Here is a 14,287-nt window from a genome sequence, read left to right on the forward strand (position 1 = left end):
TATTATATTACTAAAAAAACTTCCAAGCAATACAAATCCAATCAATAATTTTTCAAAAAAAATATTTCTTATATATATAAACTAAAATAGTTTTATACAACAAAAATTTAATGGACAATTTTTATAATTTTTAAAATAATTATTTTAAAAAATCGAATTTTAATTATTTTTAATTTTCTTTTTCTTTTTTTCTTTTTGTTCTTCTTCTTCTTTGGTCGGCCGTCGGCCACCACGACGGCTGGCAGCCGGCCACGAGCAAGCCTCGAGCTCGCCCGGCTCGGCGACGCCGACGAGCTCATGGCTCGCCGAGATCCGGCGAGAGGCGAGCTCGAGTCTTGCCGGATTGGCGAGGCTCGAGCCTCGTCGAATGTCGGCGAGGCCTCCACCTCGCCGAGATCCGGCAAGCTCGAGGCTCGCCGGCATTGAGCGAGCTCGAGCTTGCCCCTCGTTGGATCGGCGAGACTCAAGCCTCACCGCGTCGGGCTCGAGCTGGGCGAGGCTCGAGCCTCACCCGATGCCGGCGAGTTCGAGCTTCGCCAGATCCGGTGAGCTCAAGCTTGCCCGACGCCAGCGAGCTTGAGCTCGCTCGCCGCCAACAAGCTTGAGGCTCGCCTGGCCGGTCGCCGGCCATCACGTACCGTGCTGACCGAGAGGAAGAAGAAAGAAAAAAAGGAAAGAAAATTAAAATAAAAAAATAATTATAATTTCGGTTTTTATAAAATTAAAAAAAAATTGTAAAGTTAAGGAGATAAGAGAGAGATTGTGAGGTTTTGAGTGAAAATAAATGGGTTCATTTTTAATGGATTAATAAATGGGTCTTAAATAGATTTAAGACCCATATATCTTAGTTTTAACCCATTAAAACCCATTATGGGTGCTTTAGGAAATAAAGCTTGATCCATTAATGACCCATTTAACCATAAATGAGTCCATAAATGGGTCAATGACCCATTTTGACACTTCTACTGCTCGCTGACAAGAATCAAACTCCCCTGTCGTGCACTCCCACCCGGTCATTCGAGACCGATAGGAAACTCCCCGGAGAAATATACAGGACGGAGGCTTTCGGTCGAGAGTCTAGCCACCGGAACCATTTGCGATGCCTATAGGGTGGAGTTAAGTTTACCAACATAAATTCACACTACTTACCAATGTGTTAAAATCACCAAATCTCATATGAAATCACCAATTCTCTTTTAGTACCTAGCAATTTTATTTAGATCGTTTCAAATGTACTTATTGTTCCTTTAAGTTAATGATATGCATTTGCATAATTTACCAATAGGTTAAAATGACCAATTTTTATCCGAAATTTTCACCCCTTTTGAAAGAAACTAACCATTCCAGTAATTTACCAATGTTCATCTTGCGGAGTTTGATTTGCTAACTCTTTTCTCAAACTACTTTCTCTTATTCCAGCCAGTTATCATCAGTTATTTGGTTTTTTTTTTTAATTGCTAACTATTCCAACCATTTACCAACATATTTTCCAAAATATTTTCCAAAGTGTTGTAAATCTTCGTAGGTTTCCAACTTAGAAAGTTACGAATAGTCATATGAAATTATTTGTTCTTTCTTTAGTCTTCCTAATGTTTATGTCACTGTTTCAAAAGCACCAATTGTTGTCATAATTGTACCAATACTTCTTTAAGAGTTTCCGACAGGTTAAAATTACCACTATCAGAAATCATCAGCTCTTTTCATCATTATCAAAAATTCAACTAATTCATATTTATTTGCCAAGTTTAAGTTACCAAGTTTTACATAACTATGAATTACTTACGGATCTACTAACTCCTGTACAGAAACTTTCATTTCTTATTTGGTAACTGTAAAATGTTTGTAGCTTCTTTTATAAAATGTTGGTAAAATTGTTAATTGATAAATTTGAAACAATTCAATGAATATTGTTAAAAAACTCGGATTAGAATTTATAATTTCTTAGAAAACTAGTAACATTAACGCATTACTAATCAGCAAAAAGAGTTCCGACCAAAAAAACAATCGCTAAAAGAGATATTGGTAAATTTTTGGAATAGTTGATAAATTCAAAAACTCTAATAGTTGTGGTACTTTTTTTGAAAGTGCTAGAAAAATGCTGACGTGTGACAGACTATACGAGTTGCCAATCAACTTTTTTGCCAACACTTTCATGAATTTACCAGTACTAACTACTATTGTCCTGGATTTTCGCTGCATCATGCGAAATGTCCCTAATGAAGGCCCTGATATTAGTCTCGGACGATCCGTCCGATTCCATCACGTGGCGGCATAACTCTCGAAGACCCTCGACCCTCCTCCTCAGTTCTCTGCTGTCGCTGTCGCTGTCGGCTGAGTCCATGAACTTGCGTACTAGCCCTGCAATGTCGCCTTCACCCACCCTCCGCCCGACCTTCCAATCGTCCACCACGAGCTTGCAATTAAGACCTTGGTCCATGGCTATCGGGTACGCCAGGAATGGAAGCCCTGCATAGACACCCTCTTGGATCGAGTTCCAGCCGCAGTGGGTCCTGAGAATTTGTGAATCCAAGAATACAGAGGATGAAGATGAAGAATGATGATGATGATAGAGGATAAACTCAGTAGTGTTGCAAAAGGATCTGAACAAGAAGTATTTGATTCTTATTTCATTGTATCTGAGTTCTATGAACAAAGAGAAATCAAAGAAGAATGCAACAGATCAATTCTGAATCCTCTGTTCTTCATACCTTCTTCAGATCTCAATTCTCTCGTTATATACTAATAGAAGCTAGAAGACTAATAACCAACTTAAACGAATTAACAGACTCCAACTAACAAACTTTACAGCTGATTATAACAGAGAAGCAAATCCTGAGTCTTGGCAATCCACGTCTTCAGTATTTGCATAATCTCCACCGTTGATAAGACTCGTTATCCATGTCTTCAGCTCATTTACTTCACACTAGTCTTCTAGTGATCTATATCTATCATAGTTGAGGATCTCCTGTGGCTGACTCTTGGCGTAGCAGAGTAAGACCGTTTTGATGTAGCAGAGTACGGTCTTGATCCTCATCCTCTAACGGTCTTGATCTTGATCCTCTAACATCCCCCCTCAAATTGGGAAGGGTAAAAGATCCCATTCCCAATTTGGTTCGGAGAGTAAGATGAGACAATCGGGATAGTGACTTAGTAAATATATCAGCTAATTGAAGATGAGTAGAGATGTATTGAACATGAATAGATCCAGAAGAAACTTTCTCATGGACGAAGTGAAAGTCAACTTCAATGTGCTTGGTTCGAGCATGTAATATTGGATTGGCTATGAGAGATTGCGATCTGTTGTGAGTATATGGTTGTAGGTGACTGAAGTGAAATGCCAATATCTCGTAGCACAAACGTTATCCAGGTGAGTTCAGCAGTGGTCGAAGCAAGTGCACGATACTCTGCTTCTGTTGAGGATCTGGAAACAGTAGGTTGTTTCTTGGCAAACCAAGATAGTAGATTGGATCCAAGAAATGTGCAAAACCCTGTTGTTGAACGCCGTGTAGTTGGACAACCAGCCCAATCCGCATCAAAGAAACCATAGAGGTTTACTGAACTTTGAGAATGGAGATAGATTCCAAGATGTATAGTACCTTTGACATAACGAAGTACTCTTTTTAATTGATGAAAATCTCCTACGGTAGGCTGTTGCATTTTTGACAGAGAAGATTAGTGGCAAACGCTGTGTCCGGGTCGAGTAATGGTTAAGTATTGAAGAGCACCAACCAAGCTTCTGTACTCCACAGGATCTGTGAGTTGATTTGCAGTATCAGCCATGGAAATTGATCGAAGTGGCAGGGGCGTTGAGATTGGTTTACAATCGGCCATATGAGCTCGTTTCAGCAAATCAGTGGCATATTTTTTTTGACACTGAAAGAGATTCTATGAAGTTCGTTTGGCCTCGATGCCCAAAAAATAGTGAAGATACCCAAGGTCTTTCATATGAAAATGAAGGCTAAGTTTCTGAATGAGGGTAGTTAAGAGATGTGGTGAACTGCCAGCCAAGATGATATCATCAACATATAGGAGCAATAGGACTGTATGTGAGTCTGTATGAAGAACAAATAATGATGGATCTACTGTGCTGCAGAAGAAACCACTTTCGAGTAAAAACTTGCTGAATTTATCAAACCAAGCTCTTGGTGCTTGTCGAAGACCATATAGAGACTTGTGAAGCAAACAGACATAGCTTGGCTGTTGAGGATTGATAAAGCCGGGTGGCTGTTCCATGTATACGGTCTCATTCAAATCTCCATGAAGAAAAGCATTCTTAACATCAAGCTGGTGTATTGGCCAGTGCTTTATCATAGCTAGAGATAGCACTATTCGAATTGTTGTGTGTTTCACAACTGGACTGAAAGTCTCAGTGAAGTCAAGTCCTTCTTCTTGGTGAAAGCCTTTGGCGACTAGACAAGCTTTGAGTCTGTCAAGGCCTCCATCTGGTGTGAGTTTGGTCTTATATACCCATTTACAGCCTATCACATTCATCTGGTCAGTTCTAGGGATCAATGTCCATGTTTGGTTTTCAGCAAGAGCATCCATTTCTTCTTTCATAGCCCTGTACCATGCTTCATTGGCTAAGGCTGATTTGATAGACCGTGGTTCCATAGGAACTTGATAGTCAGCTGAATAAGCATACTTTGGATTTGGTTTTCGAATCCCAGACTTTAGACGAGTCTGCATATGATGATTATTAACAGTACCTTGAGAAGAAGACAGAGTGGAATTGGAATTGCAGTGCCCTTCATTAGAACTGCTTTCAGCTAGTAGATCATTGTGTGAAGATGAAGAGCTGGTACTATATTGTCCTTGAGAGGTAGATAGATCGGTAGGCATAGTATCTATTGATGCCATGACAGATTGTTCATCTGTTATTCTCTCATTCTGCATAGTTCTCGAGGAAATGGTCTAAGATTGTTGTGTGTGACATAGATGATGATTATAGCAATCATGAAGATCAGGATGGATTTGGTTTTTGGCTGACTGATGAAAGGAACCATTGTCTGGTGACTTGGTTCTTGAGGGTTCGAGGAAATGTATTCCTTCAATCCATTGTTTGTATAGGTTTGTATACTGTCCATACTCATTGACCAGCTTCTTTATAAAAGGGTAAGAATGCTCATCAAAGACAACATGCCTACTGATGTACACACGATTATCAGTTGGGACCAGACATCGATACCCTTTGTGCTGATTGCTATAACCCAAGAAGATACAGGGGAGAGATCGAGGATCAAGTTTATGACTTGCATATGGTCTCAAACAAGGATAGCATGCACAACCAAACACCCTTAAATGATCATACCTTGGCTGTCGATTATGAAGTTTGTTATAAGGTGTGTCCATCTTCAGCTTTGGTGTGGGAAGAATGTTTATGATGTAAGTAGCTGTCACAAATGCATCCACCCAAAATTTTAGTGGAACTTTTGAATGATATAGCATAGCTAATCCCAGTTCAACAATGTGTCGATGCTTCCTTTCGGAGACCCCATTCTGTTCTGGTGTGTGAGGACATTATATAAGCTGTCTTATTCCATGGTGTCTCAGAAAATTTTGGAATCTATTGCTTATGAACTCTCCTCCTCCGTCACTCTGGAAGATTTTAATCTGATGATTATACTGTCGTTCAACTAACTTCTGGAATTGAACAAATATGTCATAAAACTCAGACTTCAACTTCATGGGATATAGCCAACAATATCGAGAGTAATTGTCAACAAAAATCACATAGTATCTAAACTTTTGAAAAGAACAGACTGGTGATGGTCCCCATATGTCACAATGAATTCTTTCTAATGGAAAACTTGATGTAGAATCCGACAAAGGAAACGATAGAGCTGTGCTTTTAGCTATTTGACAGCTTGCAAACGATCGAGATGATGAAACAAATTGTATAAGCTTCTGTTTTTGCAAATGCTTAACTATTTGAGCATTTGTGTGAGCCAAACGCTGGTGCCATATGTCTTCATCAACTGTCTTTTGCCGCTGAGTAAAGAAAGCCTCTGTGGTCTGTGGATTAGCTTGATAAAGTCCTCTAGTTTTCCTTCCGAGCTTCACCATTGTGTTGGTATTGTTGTCCTTTACATAAACACCAGTTTTATCAAAGATAAAGGAACAAGGGTAATCATCGTGAGTTTAGATCGAAAGAAGATTCTTCTTTATCTCGGGACAATTAGGACATCATTAAGAGGTAATGTATTGTTCTTTGTTTTCAGCTAGGTGTTGCCAATGTGAGTTCTGAGGTAAACATGATCCATTGCCTATCATAACAAAAGTATCATGTCCTTGATATTTAGAAAGGGTATGTAGCATACCAGATTGGCACCGATGTGAGCCGTAGCTCAGTCGGTACCACTCACTTCATGTTGAGTCTTCAATATGCAATGCTGTCAATGCTGCTGGAATATCCTCTGCTTGATAGGAATTGTCAAACCGATACCAGCATCGAAGAGCATCATGTCCAGACCTTTTACATATTTGGCATTCTAGCCGAATGCTACTTGTTTCTTTTTCATCCTGCAAGTTCTTACTTGAGTTTGCAGATGGATAAGTCTTGACATTTTGATACCTTTGTGAGTAAGTGGCATAGGGTCTAAACCCTTGATTTGTTGTAGAGATAACATTTCTCGTCGAGGTGTTGATTTCCTTGTCCTGGACTGGAGACATCTGTTCTGTAATTCTGATATCTTTCAAAACCACGACCCCTATTGTTACCAGTTCTGCCACGACCATAGCTTCGACCACCTCTATAACCTCCTCTTTGAGATATAAATCCAGAAGCTTGAGAGATGTAGTCTTCATTTGTGATATCTTTAGACTGTACCTGAAACTATCTTTGTCCAAAATAGGCAAGATTCGGGTTGAACTGATTCCTGGAAAAGGTCTTGAGTCTTGATTCAAACCTTTCTAATTGAGCAATAACCTCATCATACTCAATACACCAAACATTTGAGCTTTAAACAATATATGGTAGTCCGAAAGTTTTCATACTCGGAACCTAAACCTTCCAATACACCAAACATTTTGGTTATTTCATCCTGAGTTTGCCTATTGCATTCAAGCGATCACATATGGATTTATATTCCCTGAGATAATCAGCAAGGGTTTGTTCATGCTTTTGACATGTTTGTAATTTCCCCCTTAGTTCGAACTCTCTAGCAATTGACTTATGTGTAAACCTTTTCAGAAGAGTTTGCTATACTTCGGATGATGTTTCTAATCCAATTATCAGGCTCAGAATGTTTTCAGTAACTACTCCAGAGATCCATGATGAAATCAACTGATCTGTTCTAGTCCAATCAGGTAATCTGGATTGATAAGATCAGTTTTGCAACCTTCATCCTCTGTTTGCAGCATTCGAGGAGGTGAAGGAATATCTCCATTAACAAAACCAAACAAATCCTGACTTTTCAAAAACCTTTGGATTTGAGATTGCCACAACAGAAGTTGCCCTCAAAGCAAGTTTGATTGTGACGAAGTTTGTGATATTCACATGTATCGGGAAAGGGTACTTTGGAGTTCTAATTGCCATTATTACAATCCTTTGGCTTGAAGAAGATGACAACAGTAATGCTATGAGTCCTTACGTGTTTACCTTGATCCAGAGAGCTTCATTGTTCGTTCATCTCTTCTGACTTGATGTACGAACTGATTACTGGACGGATTTCTTTATTCTGATGCACGAGGAACTCCTGCTCTGATACCATGAGAATTTGTGAATCCAAGAATACATAGGATGAAGATGAAGAATGATGATGATGATAGAGGATAAACTAAGTAGTGTTGCAAAAGGATCTGAACAAGAAGTATTTGATTCTTATTTCATTGTATCTGAGTTCTATGAACAAAGAGAAATCAAAGAAGAATGCAACAGATCAATTATGCATCCTCTGTTCTTCATACCTTCTTCAGATCTCAATTCTCTCGTTATATACTAATAGAAGCTAGAAGACTAATAACCAACTTAAACGAATTAACAGACTCCAACTAACAAACTTTACAGTTGATTATAACAGAGAAGCAAATCCTGAGTCTTGGCAATCCACGTCTTCAGTATTTGCATAGTCTCCACCGTTGATAAGACTCGTTATCCATGTCTTCAGCTCATTTACTTCACAATAGTCTTCTGGTGATCTATATCTATCATAGTTGAGGATCTCCTGTGGCTGACTCTTGGCGTAGCAGAGTAAGACCGTTTTGATGTAGCAGAGTACGGTCTTGATCCTCATCCTCTAACGGTCTTGATCTTGATCCTCTAACAAGTCCAAAACCCCCCGACCGATGGACGTGTCAATGCCCTCAACTGGTTGCACCATGGCACCACAATCCCCATGTCGCCGTCAGGCAACAGTTCCTTCAGCCTAGAAACCTCGTCACGTGCCACCCACAAGAACCGGACATTACTGTTGCGCAACCCCGCCGCGACTTCATCCATTTTGGAGCTCGACACCGAAAGGAAGCTACCTAGTGACAAGTATAAAACAGAGCTGCCCGGCTGGCGGTCCAGCCAATTTATTATATAATTCGAGTCGCTGTTCGAGCGAGGATTGCCTTCGAGCTCAAAGTACGGGATGGATGGACCGATGGTGTAGATTGGAAATGACAGGCTCGGCTTCAGAGCGTCGACCATCTGAGATTTGATCTCGTACACAGAAGAAAGCAAAACAGGTACTGTGCTCGACGGACCCAGTTGAAAATTGAGCGGAATCTCTGCATAACCTTTTCATCAACCACGTCCGTCAAATGCTTTGGAGGAATTCCAGAAACGAAATCCACCTTCTTGTCCCCTTTTTTATGACAGAAAAACGTCTTCTTAGTAAATAATATGAAATTGGACATATTTTGAAAATATGTGCATCAAAACAGCAATAACAACAGCAAATTGATTGCAATTTTTTGCGCAGAAATAGTATGGGTCGAGCCTTCAGTTCCTTTGGTGAGATGTAAATTTTCTCGAGTTACGAAATTTTGGTAGTGCGTGCTCGTTAGCGAGACCCACAAAATTTATCGTCAGAAATCTGAGTAGTTTTAGAACGAGGGCTGACAAAATTTTGTGGTAAATGGCCATTCTGCTCTAGTAGGGAGTGGTACAAGGAGGAGAAATTTGTGGCCGCAGTTGTCCAAAACGAGGCCACCGGAATGTTCCTCTGGTTCCCGACGTGGACTGCCCAGAAAAGGAGCGTGTCGGCAACAATGAGGGTCGGCGGAGGGCAGAGCCGATCGAGCACCTCCTTGAACGGGGCTTCCATCTTCGTAAAGACGGCCCCAGCGAACTCGGAGAAGTGCTGAGCGCGGACCCTCTCGGACGGGAGCACATTCGTGATGGTGGCGAAGGATACGTTGCTCGGCTTCTGGTCGGAGTCGATGAGGGTGAGCCACTCCTCCGTGAGGACGAAGGTGATGGCGACGTGCGGGGCTCGGGAGGCTAGGATCTTGCACAGGTTCATGAGGGGGTTGATGTGGCCTCGTCCGGGATACGGCATAGCCACTACGTGGCAGGTCGATGCTCGGAGGTCCATTTGAGTGACGAGGCCGTGGGCGGTGGCGTTGGCTAGGGGCCGCGGGGGAGCGATCAATTACAGGGCGAATGCCGAGCAATAAGGGGAAAAAGATTTGACAAAGGTGAGTGATGGCGTCACGCCTTACCGAATCCGATCGACGCAAAACAAAGATGTGGAGCCGAACACGTCTTGTAAGGTGTGCATGCTTTCTTCAGCTCGTGGCGGCGACACAAAAGGCGGCAATAATTCAACGTGAGTACCCCAAATTTCCATGTCTGGCCTGCTTGACCGACATGGTCGACAATGGGGCTTAATAAGCTTTTACCGAAGGAGCGACACGTTTTTCCCCACATGTCAACCGTCGAACCGGTGAATTAGGTTGGGTCATAACAATTTACTCCAAATGGATATATTTAATCAGTTTTTATCAATTTCCAGCTGATTTAATCTATATTACTAAAATATTTACATATTCAAGTCTCGTCCTTACTATGGCTAGGCTAGCTCGATCTCACCAGCAACATTGAGGCCTCACAAGGTGGTTGAGACTCGCCCGTTGTGGCTGACAAGGAACCTCAGCATTGATTGGACAAACGAATAAAAAAAGAGAGAGAAGAGAGAGAGAGGGGCTGTCCACTAACATTGAGGTCAACCTCATCTCTCTCTCTTATTTTTTATTCAGCCGTCTAGCCAATGCTAAGGTGAACCTCGCTAGCCATTAGGGAGGCTCGCTCTCGCCTGAAAGAAAAAAAAAAAAAAAAAAGAGACAGAAAATAATAATAATAATAATAATAATAATAATAATAATAATAATAATAATAATAATAATAATAATAATAATAATAATAATAATAATAATAATAAATTGACACATTGGCGTTGGTCAAACGGCCAATGTCAGACAATCAAAATTAACCGGATGCACTGAATTGGTCCAAATGTAAAAAGTTTAGGACTTAATTGATTAAAAAAAATGATTTATGATTGAATTGAAAAAACTATAATAGGTTTAGGACGGTTTTGATAATTATCTGACATATTTAATCCAATCAACAAAAAATCATAAGGTGAGTAAGTAAAAAATTGAGTGAAGGAGTTAGTTCTAATTAGATTATAATCCATTTTTGACCCATTTACCTAGTTAACTATAATGCCCAGCCCACTCGCAATAATATTATTCACTCTGGGCAGCAACCGCATTGTCATTGCTCTCATGGTTTTGTTTTGTTTGGCTTCACATAGAAAATGCCCCACTGCGAGTTATGATAAGTGACATCACTTATAAGATACTTCACCTCACCATCTCTAGATGATGTGAGCTTTGTTCATTCCTGACCCATCACCATCCTCATAAGGCGTGCTCTTGACCCATCCCTCGTAGGACCGGTTGTTATATTAACTAACCCATTTAATACCCATATGAATTAAGAAATGGGTTCATGATCCATTTTGACGGATCTATAACATGATAGTTATGACTTATATGTTTGGTTTTCCTCTAACATTGGCTTCTTTGTTTTTTCCTTGACAGAATTGTGCGAGGATAGAATTCAATTCATGATGATCTAAGAAACGTTAGTGATACAATCACGGGTGGAAAGCCGCACTTGGCAAGCCTCTGTTATGAGTCAGAATTCGCACTTTCCTCGAGCCTTTTCGCGGCCGAGCATTTGGATCAATGGACAGATCCCGAATCGCGAGTACTCGAGAGTCCGCGGGTTCTTGCATTAGCACCTGATTTTATTCAAGATGTCGCCAACGAAAGCATTGATGTCGGAGTGAGACGACCCCCCATTCAGGATCGGTTGGCCGCAAGCGAGCCGAAGCTCGCTTGCCCTCTTCCTGATTGCCTTCCCATCCATCCTCACTGTCCGAGTCCATGAAACCCTATCAAATACAAGAATCTTAAATACAAATATACAGTTTTAAGAAACGCTAAGCCTTAAGTAGATCAAGACTTATCATGTTCCCTTGGATCATTTCTTGGTACATCAAACCTCGAAAACATTGAAACCGATGAGGTTCTCCTGCCTCCATATCATTTCCTTTGGCCAAACTATTACTTTTATGGGAAGCTTTAACCCTCGCAACAAACAATACTTCTAGCTTTGCTCAACAAGAGGCTGAAGTACTACTAATTAATGTCTTGAATGTTTCCCCATGCCACTCGAAATGTCTCTAATGAAGGTGCAGATATTAGTCCTAGACGATCCGTCCAACCCTATCGCATGGCGGCATAACTCCCGAAGGTGTTTGGCCCTCCTCCTCAATTCTATGCTCTCACTATCGCCCAAATTCATGAACTTGTGCACTAGCCCAGCGATGTCGCCTTTGCCGACCCTCCACCCGACCTTCCAATCGTCCACGATGATCTTGCAATTGTGACCTTGGTCCATGGCTATCGGGTACGCCAGAAACGGAAGCCCCGCGTAGACGCCCTCCTGGATTGAGTTCCATCCGCAGTGGGTCCAAAACCCCCCAACTGAGGGATGCGTCAGTGCCCTCAATTGGTCGCACCACGGCACCACAATCCCCAAGTCACCTTCGGGCAACAGCTCCTTCAGCCTAGACGCCTCGTCGCGCGCCACCCACAAGAATTGGGCATTACTGTCGCGCAACCCCGCTGCGATCTCGTCCATTTTGGAGCTGGAGATCGAAAGGAAGCTGCCTAGGGACACGTACAAAACAGAGCTACCAGGCTGGCGGTCTAGCCACTTTGTTATGTAATCCAAGTCGCTGTTCGAGCGTGGATTGTCTTTGAGCTTAGAGTATGGGATGGATGGACCGACGGTGTAGATAGGAAACGACAGGCTCGGTTTCAGAGCGTCGACAGTCTGAGATTCGATCTCGTACACAGAAGAAAGCAACAGGTACTGTGTTCGATGGACCCAGTCGACCATTGAGCGCAGTCTCTGCATCATCTGTTCGCTCCTTCCACCAACCAAGTCCGTCAAACGTGTTGGAGGAATCCCAGGAATATAATCCACCATTTCATCCCCTTTTTCTGTGCCAGAAAAGACGGTTACTCAGTAAACAATGTGAAAATGGACGTCGAATATTGAGATTTATGTGCATCAAAACAGCAAGAACCACAGGAAAATGATCTGCGATCTGGTGCGCAGAAAAAGTATGGGTGCAGACTTTAGTTTATTTGGTTAAACGTCAATTTTTTCCAGAGTTACAAAATTTAAGTAGTACCAACTTGTGGTTTTATCAGATGATAGGCAAGACACGGAAGTTTGACGAGCTTTGGTTTTGAACTAGACTTCGAAAAACGGCTGACCTGACAAATTCTCTGGTAAATGGCCATTCTGCTCAAGAAGTTGTAAGTGATAGAAGAAGGAGAAGTTTGACGCAGCAATAGACCAAAACAAGGCCACTGGAATGTTCCTCCGGTTCCCAATGCCGACTGCCCAGGACAGGAACGCGTCGGCCATAATGAGGGTTGGTGGAGGGTGTAGCCGGAGGAGCACCTCATCGACCGAGGCTTCCATCTTGGTGAAGACGGCCTCGAGAAACTCTGGGAAGTGCTGAGCCCGGACCTGCTCAGATGGGAGCACGTTCGGGATGGTGGCGAAGGATATGTTGCTCGGTTTCAGGTCGGAGCCCACAAGCCCGAGCCACTCCTCAGTGAGGACGAAGGTGATAGCGATGCGCGGGGCTTGGGAGGCAAGGATCTTGCACAGGTTCATCATGGGGTTGATGTGGCCTCGTCCGGGATACGGCATCGCCACCACATGGCAGGTTGATGCTTGGCTGTCCATTTGATCGACTAGGCAGTGTGCGGTGGCCTTGAGTGCGTACTCGTTTGCTCCGACAGTCCGCGGCAGATCAAGTTGGCTAGTGGCTGACGAGCGCGATCGATTACAAGGCAATTTCCAAACATTGAGGGGGAATCATTTGAGTGGGTAAGTGATGATGCACGGGGGTTTTATCAATGTAGAACTTCAAAAGCGCAGTTCCCATACCACTTGCAGAGAATCGTGGGCTGCAAATACAAAAAACACCATTCGGAACATCACTACACTGACATCTACTGACACTCACTACAAAACCCCATGAAGACCAGACTCGCATGTATTCCTTATTACACAAGACTACACACAAAAGACAACTCTATCACTTCGCTACTTTCCTTTCTGTACCGTCTTTGTTTTTAAGAATGGTGAACACATAGGCAACATGTTATCTCTTTTTTTTTTTTTTTTTTTGGTAAAGGGTAAGAAACATGTTCTCTTTGTTCCACAACCGAAAAATCTTTAATTGCTGTTTTTATTCAAAGCGATGCGATGCACTTAACCCACCCATAAGCTAGTGTCTTGTAGTCATCACTGCTAAAAAAATCCAGAAAAATATGTAAGGAGAGAGAGAGAGAGGCGGTGCTCTTCAACAATGACGTCATGCCTTACCGAATGAATTTGTCCGTCGAGGCAAAATAAATATATGGAACGGAGCATGTCTGTCGTGGCGTGTACGCTACTTCAACTCTTGACGGCGACACCTAGCAATAGTTCAATAATGGTCCCCAAAAATTTTAATGTTTTGTTTGCTTATTCTAGATGGTCGTCAGTGGCATTTAATACATGATCAGAGATGACTCATACTGTTCACTCTTCATGGCTCGAAGTCGGGATGGATCCATCCAAAACCGTTTAGATCATCGAATCTGGTCGAATCCATCAAAGACAACCCGAGACTCATCAAACTGAAAGATTTTAATGGACACAAAGTACATGAACATTATTATTTTCTATTTTAAAAAATTCTGTAGGGGCAGAATTTAA

General features: G+C 42.0%; 2 protein-coding genes across 2 annotated transcripts; both read right to left on the reverse strand.

Annotated features, from left to right (window-relative positions):
* Window positions 1-8,257: 8,257 nt before the first annotated feature.
* On the reverse strand, window positions 8,258-9,485 carry LOC104423821 (UDP-glycosyltransferase 87A1-like). The gene is made up of 2 exons (XM_018863609.2): window positions 9,002-9,485; window positions 8,258-8,721 (listed from the first exon to the last, which is right to left on the reverse strand). The coding sequence occupies exons 1-2, from the start codon at window positions 9,483-9,485 to the stop codon at window positions 8,258-8,260; spliced, it is 948 nt and encodes a 315-aa protein (XP_018719154.2).
* A 1,894-nt stretch (window positions 9,486-11,379) lies between these two features.
* LOC104422362 (UDP-glycosyltransferase 87A1) lies at window positions 11,380-13,715 on the reverse strand. The gene is made up of 2 exons (XM_010034672.3): window positions 12,787-13,715; window positions 11,380-12,507 (listed from the first exon to the last, which is right to left on the reverse strand). The coding sequence occupies exons 1-2, from the start codon at window positions 13,265-13,267 to the stop codon at window positions 11,642-11,644; spliced, it is 1,347 nt and encodes a 448-aa protein (XP_010032974.2). The 5' UTR covers window positions 13,268-13,715; the 3' UTR covers window positions 11,380-11,641.
* Between the last annotated feature and the right edge of the window lie 572 nt (window positions 13,716-14,287).

The sequence above is a fragment of the Eucalyptus grandis genome, chromosome 10 (assembly GCF_016545825.1).
Source record: "Eucalyptus grandis isolate ANBG69807.140 chromosome 10, ASM1654582v1, whole genome shotgun sequence".
Classification (NCBI taxonomy): Eukaryota; Viridiplantae; Streptophyta; class Magnoliopsida; order Myrtales; family Myrtaceae; genus Eucalyptus; species Eucalyptus grandis.